At 36.0% G+C, this 24,326-nt stretch overlaps 1 protein-coding gene across 1 annotated transcript in view; it reads right to left on the bottom strand.

Moving 5' to 3' along the window:
- The window catches only part of LOC108520819 (neurobeachin-like), a gene marked incomplete at its 3' end in the record, with an annotated part of 416,387 nt that overhangs the window by 18,222 nt on the left and 373,839 nt on the right, over positions 1–24,326 (bottom strand). Inside the window, 1 exon segment of the mRNA XM_017860362.1 lies at positions 19,920–19,984. Coding sequence (XP_017715851.1) covers positions 19,920–19,984 — 65 coding nt within the window.

Raw genomic sequence — 24,326 nt, 5'->3', positions numbered from 1 at the left:
TATATAGTGTGAGGAAAACTGGATATCCATATGCAGAAGTATGAAACTAGACCCCAATCCCTCATCATATATAAAAATCAAATCAAAATGGATTAAAGATTTAAATCTATAAACTCAAACCATAAAACTACTAGAAGAAAACACTGGAGAAAATATCCAGGATACTGGTCAGGCCAATGATTTCTTGAGCAGTACCCCAAAAGCACAGGCAACCAAAGCAAACATGGACACATGGGATCACATCAAGTTAAAAAACTTCTTCACAACGAAGGAAACAGTCAACAAAGTGAAGAGACAATCCATAAATTGGAGAAAATATTTGCAAACTACCTATCTGACAAGGGATTAATAACCAGAGTATATAAGAAGCTCAAATAACACTATTGGTAAAAATCTAATAATCCAATTAGAAATGGGCAAATAATTTGAACAGACATTTTTCAAAAGAAGACATACAAATGGCAAACAGGCATATGAATACGTGTTCAACATTTCAACATCACTGATTATCAGAGAAACGCAAACCAAAACTACAACAAGGCTGGGCATGGTGGCCCACACCTGTAATCCCAGCACTTTGGGAGGCCGAGGTGGGTGGATCACCTGAGGTCAGGAGTTCGAGACTAGCCTGGCCAATGGGGTAAAACCCCATCTCTATTAAAAATAGAAAAATTAGCCAGGCATGGTGGTGGGCGCCTGTAATGCCAGCTACTCGGGAGGCTGAGGCAGGAGAATTCCTTGAACCTGGGAGTTGGAGGTTGCAGTGAGCTGAGATCATGCCATTGCACTACGGCCTGGGTGACTTGGTGAGACTCTGTCCCAAAACAAACAAACAAACAAACAAACAACTACAATGAAATGCCATCTCACTCCAGTTAAAATGGCTTTTATCTAAACTTTAGCAATATCAAATGCTGGTGAGGATGTGGAGAAAAAGGAACCCTCATACACTGTTTGTGGGAATGTAAATTAGTGCAGCCCAGTATGGAGAACACTTTGGAGGTTCCTCAAAAAAGTAAAAATACATCTACCATTTGATCTAGTAATCGCAGTGCTGGGTATAAACTCCAATGAAAGGAAATCGATCTATGGAAGAGGTATCTACACTCCCATATCTGTTGCAGCACTATTAACAGTAGCCAAGATTTGGAAGCATCCTAAATGTCCATCAACAGATGAACTGATAAAGAAAATGCAGTACTTGTACACAATGGAGTAATATTCAGCCATAAAAAAGAATGAGACCTTGTCATTTGCAACAACATGGATGTAACTGCAAGTCATTATGTTAAGTGAAATAGGCCAGGCACAGAAAAAGACAAACATAGCATGTTCTCACTCATTTGTGAAATCTAAAAATCAAAACAATTGAACTCATAGAGACAGAGAGTAGAAAGATGGTTACAAGAGGTTGGAAAGGGTATTGGGGGGTTGGAAAGAAGGTAGGGGTGGTTAATAGTACAAAAAAAATTAATCAGAAAGAATGAATAACACCTAATATTGAATAGCAAAACCAGGTGACTACAGTCTATAATAATTTAATTGTATATTTAAAAATAACTAAAAGTATAATTGTATTGTTTGTAACATAAAGGATAAATGCCTGAGGCACTGGATACCCCATTTTCCATGATGTGATTATTATGCATTACACACTTGTATCAAAACATCTCATATCCCACAAATATATACATCTACCATGTATGCACAAAAATAAAAAATTTTAAAAATCCAATTAACTAATTACCTCCATCTTTGTCTAATATGATGAATCATCAATAAACATCTTTTTTCTAACTTGTATTTTAAAAATTCTACAAGTTTTATTTTCCAAATCTTCTTCTTCATTTTTAATGGTCTCTTTATTCATTCTACTTTGTGCTTTACTTTATTTCACAATTCTAACCTTTGCAGCCCTTTGAGATCTGAATTCTTTTTTTCCCCTTGGTGATTCTCACGCATATTGGCTTTCAGTTTTACATATTTAGTCATTAAGTATTTATCTACAGATGGTTTGCTTTTGTTTCTGGTGATAACAAGAAGAGTCCACTAGAAACATATCAGCCTCTCTTAAGGATCTTGGCTTATTCTGATAGTTCCAGGCTAGATTCTCTGCTTTATTTCTGGTGGCAGGTTTAAAATCCCAAAGTCATGTTACTTAAGGCATATTCCCTGAGGGAATTCCTTCCGCTTGGGGCACTAATTTATAGTGGGGAGGGCTGGCCCTGAAGGAGTCCTAACACTTTTAAGACCCATGATGCCTCAATGAGCGTACTCTATGTAGAATGTGAACGTTCTGAACTACCAAGGTTTGTAAATTTTACTTCCATAATATACTTTAATCTGTTACTTCTTTCCAGTGATAATGCTTTTGTTTAAATCTTAATCTTTTCTCACTTGGATTACAACAGCCATATAATTTTCTGCCTCCCTCAAATCTTCCATCCTTCTAATATATTTTTTATTTTTCCATTGGTGTTATCCAAAGTTAAATTTCTCCAATAGCTAACTATAATTATAATTTACAAGATAATAGTTAAACTCATTATGATATAGCGATGTCTGTCTACTTCTACATTTTTCACTTTTCCATTGGTGTTATCCAAAGTTAAAGTTTCCAATGGCTACCCACAATTTACAATATAACAGTTAAACATTACAATATAGAGATGTCTACTTCTCCAACCTTCTCTGCTGCCACTTTAACATATTTATTCTATATCCTTGAACAACCCTTGTATTTCCTTTAATGAGTCATGCTATTTCAGGGCCTTTATATATGCCATTTCTTCTTCTTATAACCCCTGCCACACCCTCATCCCTATAGAGCTAAGAGACCTCTCCCAATCTCTCAAATGTTTTGGATATTTATTTATCACACTATCTTTGCTTTTTCCTCTTATTTTCTTTTACAACTGTAAACTTTTTCTTTCTAAAACTGTAAAATTCAGCAAATGAAGTACAGAATCTATTTATCTCAGTGTCCAGTATGATTTGCATGGTACCTGCCATGAAGTATGAATTCACCAACAGTATACAGCTAAACGGATAAATGACTGAATGAATGCATGAATATGTTATATGGGAAGAAGGCTAAGAAAAATAGAATTTTAATGATAATGTCATTTTTGTTAAAGCTATAAAACTGTACAGTACATTTAACATGGAAAAAGAAGGTAAATAAAACATCAGATAATTTAAGAATGGCTATTATAGAACATTTCCTACTTCAAGTATCTATACAACACAGAAAGTGAATGAAGTGATCTTCATTTTCTAGTGTAAGTTTTTCATAGGAAACAGAAAAGAAAATAGTTTATCCAGTTCTATTCTTTTCCGTTTAATAACAGATAAGAGTTGTCATGAATATCAGAAAAAAAAAAAGTCAGTTAACAGAACAAAGTATCCTATTCCAAATGGAATAGATGTCAACAAGCAGGTTCTGATGTTCTTGGAAGTAACTGATTTTATGCAGTTTGTTATAATTTAAATGCATGTCTTTGACCTCAGACTGTGAGATCCTGCATTTTAAATATAAACAAGTTCTATCACTTGATGAAAAAACAAATACATCAACAGAAAAGGCAATAGGATATGTCAGACAAATTCGTTTTTCATCATATGTAGAGAACAAAAGGCAGAACTAGTTTGTATCTATGTTCTGTTGTTCAGTAGCATTATAATTTTGGACAAATAATTTTCCCTATGTCTTAATTTCAGTTTTTGTCATCAGAAAATGGGAGTGTACTACTTCAGGTCTCCTACAAACTAGGGGAAAGAGTGTATGCCCAAACTGTAAGATTAGATTTTAAGATCCTGATTTATTTAGTGAAGAAGACAGACTTTGATTGGAGATTTAATACTTCGGTGTAATTTCTTCTGGCTCTAAAATCTCAAAAGTAAGTCACGAAGTTTCTGGTGTCACTAAAAAGTACCTCAAAATGGTAGTTCCCTTTTCTGAAAGATACACATTGATACATTGGTCATGCTTATGCTCCTTAGGAGAGAGAAAAAGAGATGGCAGATCTTGCTATTTAGTTATAAAGCTCCATACCAGATTGTGGTGAGAATTCATATCAATTCTACATATTCATAATCTAGATTTGTAGTCTGCCATATTATCCTAATTATGCTACTAATCAAACTTTTTTTGATGCATGACCCAATTTACTCATTTTCATAGGTTGTAAAACTACAAATATCTGAACACTGAGGCATAGTGATGGTATATGTAGCAGGCTATTTCGAGACTTTCTATTTGTGTAGAAGAAGATGGAAAATAAGACACTAGAGACTTCCCCTCTGTATAGCTATTAGAAAAAAAAGATAAGTCATTCTCTTAAAATAGAAATCTTTCCTCAAGGATAAAATCTATCAATTATTCATGCCTTTGGGTCAGTTGATTATATGAACAATTATATAAAAATACAATCAGACCTAACTAGGGATTAATTCACTATGGGAACTATCATTTTGATTGGGTGAGAAGTAGGGAGAATAAAGAGAAACCAAAATAATAATTTTGGAGCTTGAGACTGAAATATAAGGACTTGATATGGAAAGGAGAGAAGCACTGAAAAGAGAAGGCAGGGTGAGGAGAGTGAATTAATACTGGATGAAAACCATCCCTTCCTCGTGGAATTAACTGTTAAAGGAAAGCCCCTAGATAGAAGACCCATGTGTGTTCCTGGGTAGGATGTGAAAGGTCCTCTATTTTCCTCACAATTGTCCAGAGCCTTCAAAATCCAGCTAAAATGCCACTTAAATAAATAAATCCTGATAAAAGCAAATGACATATTATGTTCCAGAAACATTGAGAACTGATTACTTAATAGGCTAAGTGCTTTACAGTTATCATCTCATTTGATTCTTACTTCACTTGATATCTTATTAGTTAAGCACAACTACCCCCACTATACATAAAGAAAAAAACCTGAAACATATTAAGTAACTTGCTCAAAGTCACAGAAACAGGTGACTGTGTTGTTTGGGAAAAGCCATCAGTTTGGTGTGGCTGCTAATAATTTCCAGAGAGTAAGTAAAGACAAGGTGTATAGAATTAGGCATTCATCTACTGAACAATAATTTACTGTGAACTTTCTTTGTGGTAGCAAATGACAGTAAAATATAAGCATGGTATAGGAGCACTTCATGGAACCTGAAGTAGGTTCCTAATTCAGTGTGAGAAGTAAAGAAGGCCAGAGAAGCGAAGGCCTTCTGGGTAGTGTTACAGAACCTGAACTTCATAAGTAATGAAATGCTACTGTGGTTTTTTTAAAGTCTGGTTTATTGAGACACAATTTACATATAATAAAATTAACCCTTTAAAATGTAGTTTAATTTTGACAAATGCATATTTCATCTAATCACGATCACAATCAAGAACACTTCCCTCACCCCAACATGTTTTGTTACTTTTTCCTGCCATCTGTAGCAAGTGAACTTGAACTGTTTTCTGTACCTATAATTTTGTCTTTTATAGAATGTCACATAAATGGAATCATGTGGTATGTCTTTGCTGTTTGGCTTCTTTCACTTCACATAGCCATTTTTTTTAAGTTCCACACATGTTACTGTGTATATCAGTAGCTCACACTTTTTAAATTGTGGAGTTGTATTTCACTATAATGATGTATCATAATGAGTTTAACCATTTATCTGTTGATGTACGTTTGGGGTACTTTCAGTCCTTGGCTATTATGAATAAAACTGCTATGAATATTCATATACAGGTCTTAATGTGGACTTATTTTTCATTCCTCTTGGGCAAATACCTAGGCTTGGAATTATTAGGACATATGGTAAAAATATGTTTAACCTTGTAAAATACTGACAAAACTGTTTTCCAAGTGGGTATACTATTTTGCACTTCTACCACCATGGTACAAGTGTTCCCATGGCTCCACATCCTCACCAATGCTTGGTGTTGACAATCTATTTATTCCCATTATAGTAAGTATGTAATGCTATCTAATTGTGGTTTGAAATTGAATTTGCCAAATGAGTAATGAGGTGCAACATTTTTTTCATATAGTGACTGGCCATTTGTATATCTTCTTTGGTGCAGTGTCTGTTCAGATTTTTTGCCTACTTGTGTAGTTCATCTTTTTATTATTGAGTTGTAAGGTCTGGATTCTCTATTTCCTTCCATTGATCTGTCTGTCTTTGCATCAGTGCTATCCTGTCTTGATTATTGTAGCTTTAGAATAAGTCTCAAAGTCAAATGGTATAAATCTTCCAGCTTTGTTCCTTTTCAATTTGTTCTGGCTATCTTAGGCCCTATGTATTTTCACAGACATTTTTAAATCAGCTGGTTAAATTTCTACCAAAAAAAAGAAAAGCCTGCTGGAATTTTAATTAGGCTTCTGTTGTGTTTCTCACTTTAGAAACAACTAACACCTTAATAATGCTGGGTCTTCAGATCCACGAACAGTGTCTCTGCATTTTAAATCTATTTATATGTTAATTTTTGTGGGTACATAGTTGATGTATATATTTAGGGGGTACATGAGATATTTTGATCCAGGCATGCAATGCATGATAATCACATCATGGAGAATGGGGTATCCATCCCCTCCAGCATTTATCCTTTATGTTACAAACAATCCAATTACACTCTTTGAGTTATTTTAAAATGTACAATTATTTTGGCTATTGTCACCCTGTTGTGCCATTGAATACTAGGTATTATTCCTTCTTTCTATTTTTTTGTACCCATTAACCATCCCCATTCCCCCTTTATTTATTTTTATTTTTTGGCAGAAATATGTCATAGGTTTTATTGTATGAGTCTTCCGTATATTTTCAAAATATATCCCTAAGTGCTTCCTATTTATGATACTATTATAATAAATCATTTTATTTCAATTTCCAATGTTTTATATATGTTAACATGTTTGTTATTATAACTGATTTTGAATATTGATCTTGTATCCTGTGACTTTGCTAAATTTACTTATTAGTTCTAGTACCTTTTGTTAGACATCTTAAGATCTTCTATTTGCCAAAATGAACTGGCTAAGAACTCCAGTCAAATGCTTGATACAAGTGGTGAGAACATCCTTACCTTGTTTTTCATCCACAAGGAAAGCATTTTGTCTGCCACCATTAATTAAAATGTTAGCTATACTTTTTTTGTAGATGCCACTTATACTGAGGGAGTTCAACTTAATTTGTAGTTTGCTGAGAGCTTTTTTTTAAAATATCAGGAATAGATGTTGACTTTTCAAATGCTTTTCCTACATCTATGACAATTTTTCTCTTCTGCATTCTGTTGATATATTACATTGATATATATTCTTTTTAACAAATAATTTCAATTTTTATTTTAGATTCAGGGGAAGCAGGTTTGTTACCTCGGTATACTGCATGACGTTGAGGTTTGGGATACAATTGATTCCATCACCCTAGTAGTGAGCATGGTACCCAAAAGACAGTTTTTAAGCCCTTGTCTCCTGCTCTCTCTCCCTCCTTAAGTAGTACCTAGTGTCTATTGTTGTCATCTTTATGTCCACATTTATCCAATATTTAGCTCACACTTATAAGTAAGAACATGTGGTATTTTGTTTTCTGTTCAGACTTCAATGTGCATAGGATAATGGCATCTAGCTGCATCGATATTGCTGCAAAGAACATGATTTAATTTCTTTGTATGGCTGCACAGTATTCCATGGTGTGTATATACCATATTTTCTTTATCCAGTCCACCACTGATGGGCACCTAGGTTGATTCTATGAAATGGTACATCATTGTGGTTTTGATTTGCATTTTTCTGATGATTAGTGATGCTGAGCATTTTTTCATGTTTGTTGGTTGCTTGTATGTCTTCTTTTTGTATGTTTGATCACGTATCTTGCTCATTTTTAAATGGGGCTTTTTTTGTTCATTTGTTTAAGTTCTTTATAGAGTCTGGATATTAGGCCTTCATTGGACGCACGGTTTGTGAATATTTTCTTCCATTCTGTAGGTTTTCTGTTTACTCTGTTGACAGTTACTTTCGCTGTACTGGAGCTCTTAGTTTAATCTTGTCCCACCTGTCAATTTTTGGTTTTGTTGTAATTGCTTTTGAGGACTTACTGAATGGGAAGCATTCCACTTGAGAACTGGAACAAGACATGAATGCTCACTCTTACCACTCCTATCTAACACAGTACTGGAAGTTGTAGCCAGAGCATTCAGGCAAGAGAATGAAATAAAAGGCACTCAATAGGAAAAGGAGAAGCCTAACTATCATATCTTTACTGACAATATGATTCTATACCTAGAAAACCCTAAAGGCTCTGCCAAAGGCTCCTAGAACTAATAAACAATGTCAGTAAAGTTTCAGGATACAAAATCAATACATAAAAATCAGTAGTATTTCTATACACCAATAACATTCAAGTTTTGAGCCAAATAAAAACTGCAATCCCATTTATAATAGACTGCCTTCTCAAGTGGGTCCCCAACCACCATGCCTCCTGAATGAAGGAAACACTTCCCAGCAGGGTTCAATAGACACCTCATACAGGAGAGCTCCAGCTGGCATATGGTAGGTGCCGCTCTGGGAAAAAGCTTCCAGAGGAAGGAGCAGGCAGTAATCTTTGCTGTTCTGCAGCCTCTGCTGGTGATACCCAGGCAAACAGGGACTGGAGTGGACCTCCAGCAAACTCCAGCAGACTTGCAGCAGAGAGGTCTGACTCTTAGAAGGAAAACTAATAAACAGAAAGGAATAGTATCAACATCAACAAAAAGGATGCCCACATCCGAAGGTCAACAACATCAAGACCAAAGGTAGATAAATACACAAAGATGAGGAAAAACCAGCTCAAAAGGCTGAAAATTCCAAAACCAGAATGCCTCTTCTCCAAAGGATCACAACTCCTCACCAGCAGGGGAACAAAACTGGATGGAGAATGAGTTTGACAAATTGACAGAAGCAGGCTTCAGAAGGTGGACAATAACAAACACCTCCAAGCTAAAGGAGCATGTTCTAACCCAATGCAAGGAAGCTAAGAACCTTGAAAAAAGGCTGAAGGAATTGCTAATCAGAATAACCAGTTTAAAGAAGAACATAAATGACCTGACACAGCTGAAAAACACAACACGAGAACTTCATGAAGCATACACAAGTATCAACAGCCGAGTAGATCAACCAGAAGAAAGGATATGAGAGACTGAAGATCAACTTAATGAAATAAAGTGTCAAGACAAGATTAGAGAAAAAGAATTAAAAGCAGTGAACAAAGCCTCCAAGAAATGTGGGACTCTGTGAAAAGACCAAACCTATGTTTGACTCGTGTATCTGAAAATGACAGGGAAAACGGAGCCAAGTTAGAAAATACTCTTCAGGATATTATCCAGGACAACTTCCGCAACCTAACAAGACAGGGCAACATTCAAATTCAGGAAACACAGAGAACACCACAAAGATACTCCTTGAGAAGAGCAACCACAAGACACATAAATGTCAGATTCACCAAGGTTGAAATGAAGGAAAAAATGTTAAGGGCAGTCAGGGAGAAAGGTCGGGTTACCCCAAAGGGAAGCCCATCAGACTAATAGCAGATCTCTCTGCAGAAACCCTACAAGCCAAAAGAGAGTGGAGGCAAATATTCAACATAATTCAAGTAAAGAATTTCAACTCAGAATTTCATATTCAGCCAAACTAAGCTTCAAAAGTGAAGGAGAAATAAAATCCTTTACAGAAAAGCAAATGCCGAGAGATTTTGTCACCACCAGATCTGCCTTTCTAGAGCTCCTGAAGGAAACACTAAATATGGAAAGGGAAAACTGCTACCAGCCACTGCAAAAATATACCAAATTGTAAAGAGCATTGACACTATGAAGAAACCGCATCAACTAATGGGCAAATTAACCAGCTAGCCTCATAATGACAGGATCAAATTCACACATAACAATATTAACCTTAAATGTAAATGGGCTAAATGCCCCAATTAAAAGACACAGACTGGCAAACTTGATAAAGAGTCAAGACCCATCGGTGTGCTGTACTCAGGAGACCCATCATATGTGCAAAGTCACACACACAGTCAAAATAAAGGGATAGGGTATTATTTACCAAGTAAATGGAAAGCAAAAAAAAAGCAGGGTTGCAATCCTAGTCTCTGATAAAACAGACTTTAAGCCAACACAGATCAAAAGAGACAAGGGCATTACATAATGGTAAAGGGATCAATGCAACAAGAACAGCTAACTACCATAAATATATATGCACCCAATACAGGAACACCCAGATTCATAAAGCAAGTTCTTAGAGACTTACAAAGAGACTTAGACTCCCATGCAATAATAGTGGGAGACTTTAACACCTCACTGTCAATATCAGCCATATGAATGAGAGAAAATTAACAAGTATGTTCAGGACTTAAATTCGGCCCTGGACCAAGTGGACCTAATAAACATCTACAGAACTCTCCACTCCAAATGAATAGAATATACATTCTTCTCAGCACCACACTGTACTTATTCTAAAATTGACTGCATAATTGGAAGTAAAACACTCCTCAGCCAATGCAAAAGAATGGACATCATAAGAAACTGTCTCTCAGACCACAGTGCAATCAAATTAGAACTCAGGATTAAGAAACTCACTCAAAACCGCACAGCTACATGGAAACTGAACAACCTGCTCCTGAATGACTACTGGGTACATAACGAAATGAAGGCAGAAATAAATAAGTTCTTTGAAACCAATGAGAACAAAGACACAACGTACCAGAATCTCTGGGACACAGGTAAAGCAGTATTTAGAGGGAAATTTATAGCACTAAATGCCCACAAAGGAAAGCAAGAAAGATCTAAAATTGACACCCTAACATCACAATTGAAAGAAGTAAAGAAGCAAAAGCAAACAAATTCAAAAGCTAGCAGAAGACAAGAAATAACTAAGATCAGAGCAGTACTGTAGGAGATAGAGACACAAAAAACCCTTCAAAAAAATCAATGAATCCAGGAGCTGATATTTGAAAAGATTAACAAAATAGACCACTAGCCAGACTAATAAAGAAGAAAAGAGAGAAGAATCAAATAGACACAGTAAAAAATGTTAAAGGGGATATTGCCACTGATCCCACAGAAATACAAACTACCATCAGATAATACTGTAAACACCTCTACTCAAATAAACTAGAAAATCTAGAAGAAATGGATAAATTCCTGGACACATACATACTCCAAAGACTAAACGAGGAAGAAGTTGAATCCCTGAATAGATCAATAACAAGTTCAGAAATTGAAGCTGTAATTAATAACCTACCAAAACCACCAAAAAAAGCCCAGGACCAGACAGATTCACAATCAAATTCTACCAGATGTACAAAGTGGAGCTGGTACAATTCCTTCTGAAACTATTCCAATCAATAGAAAAAGAGGGAATTCTCCCTAACTCATTTCATGAGGCCAACATCATCCTGATGCCAAAACCTGGCAGAGACACAACAAAATAAGAAAATTTCAGGCCAATATCCCTGATGAACATCAATGCAAAAATCCTCAACAACATACTGGCAAACAGAATCCAGCAGCACATCAAAAAGCTTATCCACCATGATCAAGTGGGCTTCATCCCTGGGATGCAAGGCTGGTTCAACACATGCAAATCAATAAACATAATCCATCACATAAACAGAACCAATGACAAAAGCCATATGATTATCTCAATAGATGCAGAAAAGGCCTTTGATAAAATTCAACACCTCTTCAAGCAAAAAACTCTTAACAAACTAGGTATTAATGGAACGTATCTCAAAATAATAAGAGTTATTTATGACAAACCCACAGCCAGTATCATACTGAATGGGCAAAAACTGGAAGCATTCCGTTTGAAAACTGGCACAAGACAAGGATGTCCTCTCTCACCACTCCTCTTCAACACAGTATTGGAAGTTCTGGCCAGGGCAATCAGGCAGGAGAAAGAAACAAAGGGTATTCAAATAGGAAGAAAGTCAAATTGTCTCTATTTGCAGATGATATGATTGTATATTTATAAAACTCCATCATCTCAGCTCCAAATCTCCTTAAGCTGATAAGCAACTTCAGCAAAGTCTCAGGATACAAAATCAATGTGCAAAATCACAAGCATTCCTATACACCAGTAATAGACAAACAGAGAGTCAAATCATGAGTGAACTCCCATTCATAATTGCTACTAAGATAATAAAATACATAGGAATGCAACTTACAAGGGATGTGAAGGACCTCTTCAAGGAGAACTACAAACCACTGCTCAAGGAAATAAGAGAGGACATAAACAAATGGAAAGACACTCCATGCTCATGGATAGGAAGAATCAATATTGTGAAAATGGCCATACTGCCCAAAGTAATTTATAGATTCTGTGCTATCCCCATCAAGCTACCATTAACTTTCTTCACACAATTAGAAAAAACTACTTTCAATTTAATATGGAACCAAAAAAGAGCCTGTATAGCCAAGACAATCCTAAGCAAAAAGAACAATGCTGGAGGCATCATGCTACCTGACTTCAAACTATACTACAAGCCTACGGTAACCAAAATAGCATAGTACTGGTACGAAACAGATATACAGACCAATGAAACTGAAAAGAGGCCTCAGAAATAATGCCACACATCTACAACCATCTGATCTTTGACAAACCTGTCAAAAACAAGCAACGGGGAAAGGATTCTCTATTTAATAAATGGTGCTGGGAAAACTAGCCAGTGGCAGAAAACTAAAACTGGACCCTTTCCTTACACCTTATATAAAAATTAACTCAAGATGAATTGAAGACTTAAATGTAAAACCATAAAAACCCTAGAAGAAAACCTAGGCAATGCCTTTCAGGACATAGGCATAGGCAAAGACTTCATGACTAAAACACCAAAAGCAATGGCACCAAAAGCCAAAATAGAAAAATGGTATCTAAGGAAACTAAAGAGCTTCTGCACAGCAAAATAAACCATCATCAGATTGAACAGGCAACCTACAGAATGGGAGAAAATTTCTGCAATATATCCATCTGACAAAGAGCTAATATGCAGAATCTACAAGGAACTTAAATAAATTTACAAGAAAAAAAAACAAACAACCCTATCAAAACGTGGGCAAAGGATATGAACAGATACTTCTCAAAATATGTCATTTATGTGGCCAACAAGTAAATGAAAAAAAGCTCATCATCACTGGTCATTAGAGAAATGCAAATCAAAACTACAATGTGATCAGATCCCAGAGAGGATGTGGAGAAATAGGAATGCTTTTACACTGCTGGTGGGAGTGTAAATTAGTTCAACCACTGTGGAAGACAGTGTGGCAATTCCTCAAGGATCTAGAACCAGAAATACCATTTGACCCAGCAATCCCACTACTGGGTATATACCCAAAGGATTATCAATCATTCTACTATAAACATATATGCACACATATGTTTATTGCAGCACTGTTCACAATAGCAAAGACTTGGAACCAACCCAAATGCCCATCAATGATAGACTGTTTAAAGAAAATGTGGCATATATATACCTTGGAATACTATGCAGCCATAAAGGATGAGTTCATGTCCTTTGCAGAGACACGGATGAAGCTAGAAACCATTATTCTCAGCAAACTAACACAGGAACAGAAAACCAAACACTGCATGTTCTCACTCATAAGTGGGAGTTGAACAATGAGAACACATGGACACAGGGAGGGGAACATCACACACTGGGGCCTGTTGAGGTGTGGGGGACTACAGAAGGATAGCATTACGAGAAATACCTAATGTAGATGACAGGTTGATGGGTGCAGCAAACCACCACGGCAACGTGTATACCTATGTAACAAACCTGCATGTTCTACACATGTACTCTAGAACTTAAAGTATAATATTAAATAATAATAATAATAATTTAAAAAGAATGTTAAAGAAAACCTGGCATAGGTCAGATTTTATAAGAAAACACATGGAAAAAAAAATTCTGTTTTCCAGGAGCTTCCAGAGATTATTGGCTCCAAATTAAACCAGAATGTCTACTTTAAGGAAATAGTTTCTTATTTTACAGCTTTGAAAGGTTTTTTGTTTTGTTTTGTTTTTAAATACAGGTTTTGCCAAATCAAAGACATAAGAGAAATAAACTCAAGCAAACCAATGCTTGTTGGTTAAAATATTAACTAGCATTTGTTAAATTAAAGAATACATTCAAATTGGTGCCATACAATCACTAAAAAATTATACTTGGATGCAATATGTTTCTCCTCTTAAAAACCTAAGAAATGCATGGTGTATATTTTCCCCTATTCTAAAGAACAAAACAAAAAATCAGAATCTTGAGAGCTCTAGCTTAAATTCAGTGTTAAACATAAATATGATCTGTTCTTTCTGATGAATATTCAAAAATTAAATTCTATATTATTTTAAAAGAGTGACAAAGGTTTATTTCAGGCAAATGATTATTTAAAAAGATCACTCAAATTCTGTATTTTAAATATGTACTTCCTATTTGCCTTATTCTTCAATGCATATTTTAATAATTCAAATTCCATTCATTATTGCCAAGATATTACATGCAATTTTACATCCCATTAACCTTGCTTTGTTTTAATTATAAAGATCCTTTGTTAGATTCCTTTAAATGATCCAGTTTATAATTTCAGCCTGTCCTAGGGAGTACTTTAATTCAGATGCACATTCATCAACTGTTTTTGTCCTGTTAATTGCAGACAACTGCACAATTGCTTTCTCCAGCTATGATTGATGAATTGTATTCACGAGTGTAGCTGTTAAGTAGGATAAACATTTATAATAATTTCTACTTAAAGATTTTTATCTTCATTCCCATAAGGGCAAATTAAAGGCTGATATTCTAACAACACAAATAAAGTGAGTTTTTAAATGTTTCATATTAAACCATATGAAAAAAGTTGCAAAAATGTTATATGTCCAGGCAAATGGGATAAAACCATGTATAAAATATCTAATTTGTGCTTTACACATAATGGGCATCAACATACAGTAGGAAGATAAACAGAGTAATGGGCTTTTTACTGGAACTGCATCCCAGCTACCTAAATATGACTTTTTGAGCCAGAAGTCCGAGTTCCTATTTGTGAAAAAGAAAAGTCTAAATTGAAAGAAATGATCCAAACTAAAGGTGGGAGTAAGCAAAATTCTAAATACATATTATACGCAATAACAAAAGTAAAAACTTTCATTTTAAAATATCATATATATTATGTTGAACTTTCTGGGAAACTGAGTAAGAAAGGTGCTACAGTATTCTACAGATGAGAAACAATGTCAGAGGAAGATTATTACTTGCCTGCAGTCTAACAGCTTATCAATGGGAGAACTGATATTTGAACTCAGTAGAATTAACATATGGATACTACGTATTATACTATGCATTGTAGAATAACCATAAAAAGATCCACCACAAATAAACACTATAGATAGGTATATATAAATCAGGGAAAAACTGAGTTACTGGGAGAACAGAGAAACATACACAATCCAGATTAGGGGTAGGAAGGGGTTGGTCCTCGGTGAAAAGATTGTTTTCGCTAAAGTAAGAGAAGTCAATGTATTAAAGCAAATGCCTATCTTCTCTGAACTGTGAACGGCTGAGGAAAACATTACACTATCAAAGACAGCAACCTCAATTGGCTCCCCCAAATTGCCTGGCAAGCCTCTGAGGTTTCTTTAGTTTTTCCTCTTCTCTATTCTTTTACAATTGCTATTTTCAGTATTCTTTACTTTTCTAAAGATAGTATGTACCCTCTCCCAATTTCCTTTATTCTCAGCAAATGACTCTAACTGCCACTTCATAGAGAGAAGGCATCATATGAGATCTCCTCTGAATTCTTCCACCAATTTAATTGTCTTCATCCTTTCTCAGTGCTCTTCCACTAAAGGCCAATCCTTCTATCTCAGTACACCCCTCTCAGAGGGTTTATGCTGTCAATATTGCCTTCTTTCCCTCCCACCATATTGCCTTTTTCCATCAACACTGTAAAATACTCAGGTTCTTCTTTCTAAAAAGTAACCCTTCCCTCCAAATTTAAACCTTATCTACCTACATCAACCACTCTATCTTTCCCCTTCTTGGCCAAACCTCTTTAGAGAAGTACTTGCTGCCTGTATTTCATTTTGGGCTAGCTCTTCAACTCAAAGCAACCTGGCTTCTGTCCCTCTACTCTCAGTAAATCATCACTTTTTCAAAAAATACCTCTCTCAGTTACCTGCTCCCATAGCACCCTCTAATTGCCCTTTACATATTTATTAAACTTGCAATTACTTAATCTAAGGCTGTCGTCCCCACTAGACTGTAAGCTCTAATAGGGTAGGACTTGGATCTACACCCAGCTTCTTTAGCACACAGGTGCTCACCAGTATTAAGTCTGGATGAGATCACCATGACCTCCTTGTGGCTGAACCCAGTGGTCCCTTTAATACTAACTTAAAATCCTCTTTTGATCATACATTCTTCCTTAAACACTCTACTCACCATTCTTTTCTTTATGCTTTCAATAAATATCAATTTAACGTGGCAAATAAACAAATATTTCGTTAGCATGCTAACTACATGCTAGGCACTATTCCAGAATATAGAGATATGGCAGCAAATAAGGTGAAGAATAAGACACAAGATCTTAAGGAAACACATTTTAGCAGAAGAAATAGATGTAAACAAGCAAACACAGCAGATCATTTGAGATGATGTTATTATGTGTTAAAACAGGATTATGTCATGGGAGTGTAATAACTATATAAGATAGTCAGGGGAGCCTCTGTGACAGGGTAGCATTTAAATTGATTCCTCAAAGATGAGAAACAACCAATCGTGTCAAGATGTGGGAGAAGAGGATTCCCAGCAGAAACGGGAGTAAAAGCGGGGCCCCTGGTTCTCCACTCACTCTATTCACTCTCCCTGGGCATCACATCTGTATCCTTTCTACAGTTTACCACGAGTAACCTGGAGACTCATAAGCCTAAATCTCCATGCCAGCTCTCTCTTTGGAGAGCTCAATACTCAAATGCCCATGCCTATTCAACATCTCCACCTGGATATTTCACTGGTACCACAAGTTCAGTGTAACCCAAAAGTGAAAAATTCTCAACTCAAACCTCGCTTTCTGTACTCTCCTAGCTAAGTGAACTATACTTATACTGTAAACTATCAGTTACTAAAGCTGACATCAAAATATCCTTGATTCCTTCTTTCCCCTCTTCCATCCAATATGTTAGCAATCATAGTGACTTAACTTCCAAAAGATACTTCGAATTTGTTCACTTCTTCCATCCTCACAGCCACTATTAGTCCATGGCATCATCTTCTTCAACAAGATTACTGAACCTTAGATTGGTATTGCTTCAAGTCTTGAGCCCGTGAAACCCTCCACATTGCAGGCTACGCCTAAACATTTTCAGTTATTCTCCAGTATCCTTTGCTTGGCTTCATGGCATGACCTTTGCCAATGACATGTGCCTTCATGTGGCTGGCATACAACATGCATTTCAATAGCTGCTGGCTGACTGAAAATAGCTCTCCAGCTACATGTCTCACTATTATCTTGCCCCTAGTCCTCTGTACTATACAATTCCCTCTGCCAAGAATTGTATTTCTACTTTTTTCCTACTTGGCTATCTCCTGATGATCTCTCAAATGGCGTTCCCTTTGGGTAAGTACTCTTTTGAAAACCTTGACAATCCCACCACTCAGTGGAACGCATCCCTCCAGACTAGGTAAAGTATTCTGCGGTATGATTGCATCATTACCTACACCACTTTTATCACAGTATCCTTGTATTATTGTATGTGTTCATCTCATGTTTGCCTTTCCCCAAGAAACTGGAACCATTTATATCTTATTCCCAACTCTATTCCTAACTCTTATAATAGTATTTGATATGTAATGGGGGCTGAACAGACATTTGCTGCACTCATGCATATGTGATTTGTTCTTACATATTTAAAACTATTCATGTTTGAATCCTTATTCCAAAATCATTTTTATTTGGAAGAACGAGTCCTATGAAGAATAGAAACAGAAATTTACGAGAGCACAGAGAACATAATGGACAGAATTTCAGAGATTATTACATGTTTAATTTTTTTTTTTGGTGGGGGAAGGGGAATGAAGTCTCGCTCTCGTTGCCCAGGCTGGGGTGCAATGGCATGATCTCGGCCCACTGCAACCTCCACCTCCTGGGCTCAAGTGATTCTCCTGCCTCAGCCTCCTGAGTAGCTGGGATTACAGGCACCTGTCACCACGCCTGGCTAATTTTTGTATTTTTAGTAGAGATGAGGTTTCATAATGTTAGCCAGACTGGTCTTGAACTCCTGACCTCAGGTGATCCACCCAACTTGGCCTCTCAAAGTGTTGGGATTACAGGCGTGCGCTACTGTGCCCAGTCTAGATTGAAATTTTGTTTAAAAACTGTGACTACTTTATTTCCATCCTTTCCTAATATAAATCCCAAATTCTACCACTGACCAATAAAAGCATTATCAGAAGCTTAAAATCTCTGATATTAGCAAATTTTCCACCCTCTTCCTTTGCTAAGGCTATTACTATCTTTATTTACAGTGCTTAGAAGGTTCAAAATTCACTGGTAACTCTCTTATGGAGAGTTACTGATAATAAATAATAATTATATATATGATATATATATATCATACTTTTACTTTGCAGTTGAATAAAATAATTGTAGATATGTAATCCTGAGAGTTATTTCTAATAAACTGAAAATGACAATGAATAGTTTTTTTTCTGTTTATTCATCAACCGTTGAAAAACGGATAATAATTATTAGCAACTCTTTATCAACAATGAAACTCCTGTAAGCACATAGCAAGTGACTGTTTTATGTAAAATAACTATTTGTGTTAATAAAAGAAAACTGAGTATTTCTGCATCTTTGATGTTGCAGTGAATGCAAAGCTTAATTTTAAATTTTAGATCGGTAAACCTCATGGATAACAAAATGAATTCAGGTAAAAAAATATCAAAATGAGAAATATAAAATAAGATAAATTGTATAAAACAGAAGATATCTTCTCAAAAATATAACACAGTGATGAAAAATGAAATAATACTAAGTAGATATTTAATTTTAAAACTTGGGTATCTATAACATATAGAAACTAATTTTCAAGGACTATTCTTTCACAACTCCCCTTCTTGAAAAAGATAAATTTTATATACAGTAAGCATTATTTCCTCATTAATCTAATTAAAGCTGTTTTCAAATATGAAATAGGCTGTGCCAAATAATCATCATATTCCAAAGAATGCAGCATATCATACAAGAAATTCAAGTTGTAAAGTTGCAGGTCTTGAGTTGATAGAAGCTATATATGTCACATTGTGACAGCTAAATCTATTTTAATGTGTCCACTGCCAATAAAGCACTGCAAAAATAATAATTAACAACGATTTACCACAAAATGGTAAATATAATAATGGGTTCAAATGTAATTTTACTTATTGTTTTAATAATAGAATATATACATTTCTACCCGAGAGAGATATATTTGCTATATTTAATATCCCTCACATTTTCAGTTGGATATTGAATGAGTGACATGTTCAGATAAAACTGTTTCACATGGACTGAGGAGAGGCTGAAGGAGTAAACACTGAGCACTGCTCTGAAAACAGATGGAGTGGCAGATGGGATTGCAGATTGGGTTCACTTGATCTGTGTAAAACAACTTTACTACTCAGTAAAATGTACTTCAAATCTCACCAAACCTTATAAAGTCTGTCCCTTTATTTCATGCACGGCTTTTTCTTCAAAAATAAATGTTTAGCATTTTAAACTTTGTTCAAGTTTAATTAAGTACCTGTGTGATAAATTATTTAACTAAAAGATATTTTCTTCCACATTTTTGGAACAGATGGTAGGAAAGAGCAATTGCCCAGCGGAATAAAATGTACACTGACTAGTTGTTCAAAATTGTAAAATTAATTACCTTCCTTCATTGATGAGCTCAATAAATGCAAGTCCTGCATTCTTCTGAATAGAGTTTTGCCATTCCTAAAAGGAGAAACCAAAACAAATGTGAGAAAAGTGAACATTTAAATGAAAGTAACATCTGGTTTAAGGATCATGTTGATGTTGTTAATAACTTCCACATTATATTATTTCCAAATGTCTTTACAAGATTCTAACAAATGTTATTTTGTAAAAAATCAAATTTTAGTTTTATCACTTAGTTTAGAAGGTGCTTTTGGTTCACCAGAAAATGTCAGGCTGGATGCAAACTGAGATGGAAAGTGAGACGCAGGTATAGAGGGTCCTGAGCACAAAGCTTCTTTCCGAAAGAGAGCAAATGACCAAAAGAGGCCTAATGTGTCTATACAAGGACTAGAAATACTTGAGATAGAAAACTTTATCTCCTCATATAGAAATTTTAACCTTAAGACAACAAAATGAATACTAGAAATATAAACTATTAGAAACATAAACATATTTAAATTGACTTGGAAGTGAAATGTTCTAGTTATATGTGCATTCCAAATTACTTAATGCTAATTATTTAATGCTAATTAGAAAAAAGTTACAAATTAACTTTTTTGAAAATTGTAAAAAAATAGAGCAAACCTATGGCTAAATATGTAATAGATAACTATGTAATCTCTCTTTGCTAATTTAGATTAGAGTATATTTGTGAATTTGGCAGTTCACAAGGTCAGGATCATCATTATGAACATAAGTGATTATAATGAAGTGTTTTAGATTAGAAAAGCATCTGCTTATTTTATGCTCTTCCTAAAGCATATTTAGAATATAATTTACACACTTGTTTTGGTTTATGCCAGTGATTTCTATTTTGGGGTTTTAAATATATACATATTTTGGGGTTTTAAATACATATAAAATATATATATTTTGGGTTAAATATATATAGGGGTTTTAAATATATATATATATGTATGTGTGCATATATATATATCTGGTAAAAAGCAGTGTTTTGGATTGAAAATTATATCCCTTCCAATGGTTCTGTAAGTAAATACTCCCCAAAGTTCCCTAATGCATTTTAATAGAAAAATCTTTATTGACCAGTCATGGCCCTCCTCTATATATTCCCCTCCCCATGATTTTCCTAATAAGGTGTTGGTTGTACAGAGGTGACTGGCTGCCCTGGCCATGGGTTCAGCTTTACAAAAAACACAGTTTCTGTATCAACCCTTCACTCTACTCCTGATCCCTTTACCTTTAAAGAAATTACACTCATTCTGAAAATAAATATGGTCCCCAAAAGTAAGTATGTGTGTGTGTGTAAATATTCTCTGCTCTAAGTAAATGTGTGCTGCATTATAGAAGAAAAAATCCTCAGTCTCCCAAGGAGAGAAAATCAACAACTAGTGAAAAGAGATGTGGCAACTTGAGGATAGTACAAAGCCACTGGGTTCTAGCTATCATAACCTTTAACTAAAATTTATCCCAATGACAAGATTGCTATTCCATTGTACAGAACTTACTGAAACTTTCAAACCAATTCTGTATAAAAAAATTACAGGAAATTTCTTTTCCCAAATTCTTACAAAATTTAAAGCCTCTTTAATATTTTCATTCTATATTCTGTATTTATCAGAAATGAGGATCCTACAAAATATGTACATTTCTCAGAAATACTTCAAATTCATTGGGATATTAACTTAAAGACAAAACTGATTTTTACATAAGTAGACCCATGCCACTATGAAGACTAGATTCTTACAACTTCTTACACATGATTTTCTGTGATAGTGTTTGTACACTAAGACTTTAGTCACCATAAACTTAAAATATGAATAAGGTTTTTCAGTAAGATATTTCACAGAGTACATATTTAGGTATTACATCTGCATCCCAAATTATGCCTTGTCAAAAAAATCACAGAGTAAATTATCTTTGAATCAATCTAAATTATATGGAATCTGTATACAGCCCATGAGATGTACTAATTTATCTTTGGTGGAGGAACAGTAGAAGGAAGTCTGAGCTACACTAAGGACATTAGAGTTTAAAGTTCGAGAAAGCCAATGAAAGACTTCATTCAATAAACCAGTGTTTTAGAAAAGTAATTTGTCAGTTTTGAGCAAGAAGAAATTGTAGGAGATTGTTCTTACATGCCTTTCCACAAGAGAAATATTAGGCGTCTAAATGAGTATTTCAAATAGGGAATAAAAAATAAGAGATGTTACAAAGAAAAGATGCCAACACTAGATGATAATCTGAATTTAAGAGCTGATGTAGAGAATTTGAGATAAAATAATTATTAAGTTTTCAATGTAGATGACTAGGATAATGGTAATATTATTATGAAAATACTGAAGAATACATTTGGGGAAAATCACAAACACTATTGCCTGAATTTGTTGGATTTACAGTGGCAATGGTATATCAAAAAAGAATGTGAATGGGGGTGCCCAAGATGGCCAAATAGGAACAGCTCCAGCCTCCAGCTCCAAGCGTGAGTGACACAGAACACGGGTGATTTCTGTATTTTCAACCGAGGTACCGGGTTCATCTCACTGGGACATGTTGGACAGTCAGTGCTGGTCAGTGGGTGCAGCCCAACTAGCGAGAGCTAAAGCAGGGTGAGGTATCGCCTCACCTGGGAAGTGCAAGGGGGAAGGGAATTCCTTCTCCTAATCAAGGGAAACTGAGACATGCAACACCTGGAAAATCGGGTAACTACCACCCTAATACTGTGCTTTACCAAGGGTCTTAGCTAACAGCACACCAGGAGATTATATCCCACACCTGGCCCAGAGGGTCCCACGCCCACGGAGCCTCCCTCATTGCTAGCACAGCAGTCTGAGATCTAACTGCAAGGCGGCAGCGAGGCTGGGGGAGGGGTTCCCGCCATTGCTGAGGCTTAAGTAGGTAAACAAAGACCCTGGGAAGCTCAGACTGGGTGGATCCCACCACAGGTCAAGGAGGCCTGCCTGGCTCTGTAGACTCCACCTCTGGGGACAGGGCATAGCTAAACAAAAAGCAGCAGAAACCTCTGCAGATGTAAATGTTACTGTCTGACAGCTGTGAAGAGAGTAGTGATTCTCCCAGCATGGAGGCTGAGATCTGAGAACGGACAGACTGCCTGCTCAAGTGGGTCCCAGATCCCTGAGTAGTCTAACTGGGAGACATCCTCCACTAGGTGCAGACTGATACCTCACACCTCGCATGGCTGGGTAAACCTCTGAGACAAAGTTTCCAGAGCAAGAATCAGACAGCAACACTGGCTGTTCAACAATATTCTATCTTCTGCAGCCTGCGCTGCTGATACCCAGGCAAACAGCATCTGGAGTGAACTTCAAGCAAACTTCAACAGACCTGCAGTTGAGGGTACTGACTGTTAGAAGGAAAACTAACAAACAGCAAGGACACCCACACCAAAACTCCATGAGTACATTACCATGATCAAACACCAAAGGCAGATAAAACCACAAAGACGGGGAAATAGCAGGGCAGAAAAGCTGGAAATTCAAAAAATCAGAGCCCATCTCCCCTCTCCAAAGGAACGCAGCTCATCGCCAGCAACGGAACAAAGCTTGTCGGAGAAGGACTTTGACGAGTTCAGAGAAGAAGGCTTCAGTTGATCAAACTTCTCAGAGCAAAAGGACAGAACTACGTACCCAGCAAAAAGAAATTAAAAACCTTGAAAAAAGAATGGAAGAATGGATAACTAGATAACCAATGCAGAGAAGTCCATAAACAAACTGATAGAGATGAAAACCATGACAAGAGAACTATGTGACAAATGCACAAGCTTCAGTAACTGACTCGATCAACTGGAAGAGAGATTATCAGTGACTGAAGATCAAATGAATTAAACAAAGTGAGAAGAGAAGTTTAGAGAAAAAAGAGTAAAAAGAAATGAACAAAGCCTCCAAGAAATATAGGATCATGTGAAAAGACCAAATCTACGTCTGATTGGTGTGCCTGAAAGTGACAGGGAGAATGAAACCAAGTTGGAAAACACTGTGCACGATATTATCCAGGAGAACTTCCCCAACATAGCAAGGCAGGCCAACATTCAAATTCAGGAAATACGGAGAACGCCACAAAGATGCTCCTCGAGAAGAGCAACTCCAAGACACACAAATGTCAGATTCACCAAAGTTGAAATGAAAGAAAAAATGTTAAGGGCAGCCAGAGAGAAAGGTTGGGTTGCCCACAAAGGGAAGCCAATCAGACTAACAGCAGATCTCTCAGCAGAAGCTCTGCAAGCCAGAAGAGAGTGGGGGCCAATATTCAACATTCTTAAAGAAAAGAATTTTCAACCCAGAATTTCATATCCAGCCAAACTAAGTTTTGTAAGTGAAGGAGAAATAAAATTATTTACAAACCAGAAAGTGCTTAGAGATTTTGTCACCACCAGGCCTGC

Source organism: Rhinopithecus bieti, unplaced genomic scaffold (genome assembly GCF_001698545.2).
Source record: "Rhinopithecus bieti isolate Rb0 unplaced genomic scaffold, ASM169854v2 scaffold_54450, whole genome shotgun sequence".
NCBI classification, from domain to species: Eukaryota; Metazoa; Chordata; class Mammalia; order Primates; family Cercopithecidae; genus Rhinopithecus; species Rhinopithecus bieti.
The sequence above is the reverse complement of the archived record's forward strand: the minus strand, read 5'-3'. Positions and strand labels throughout refer to the sequence as shown.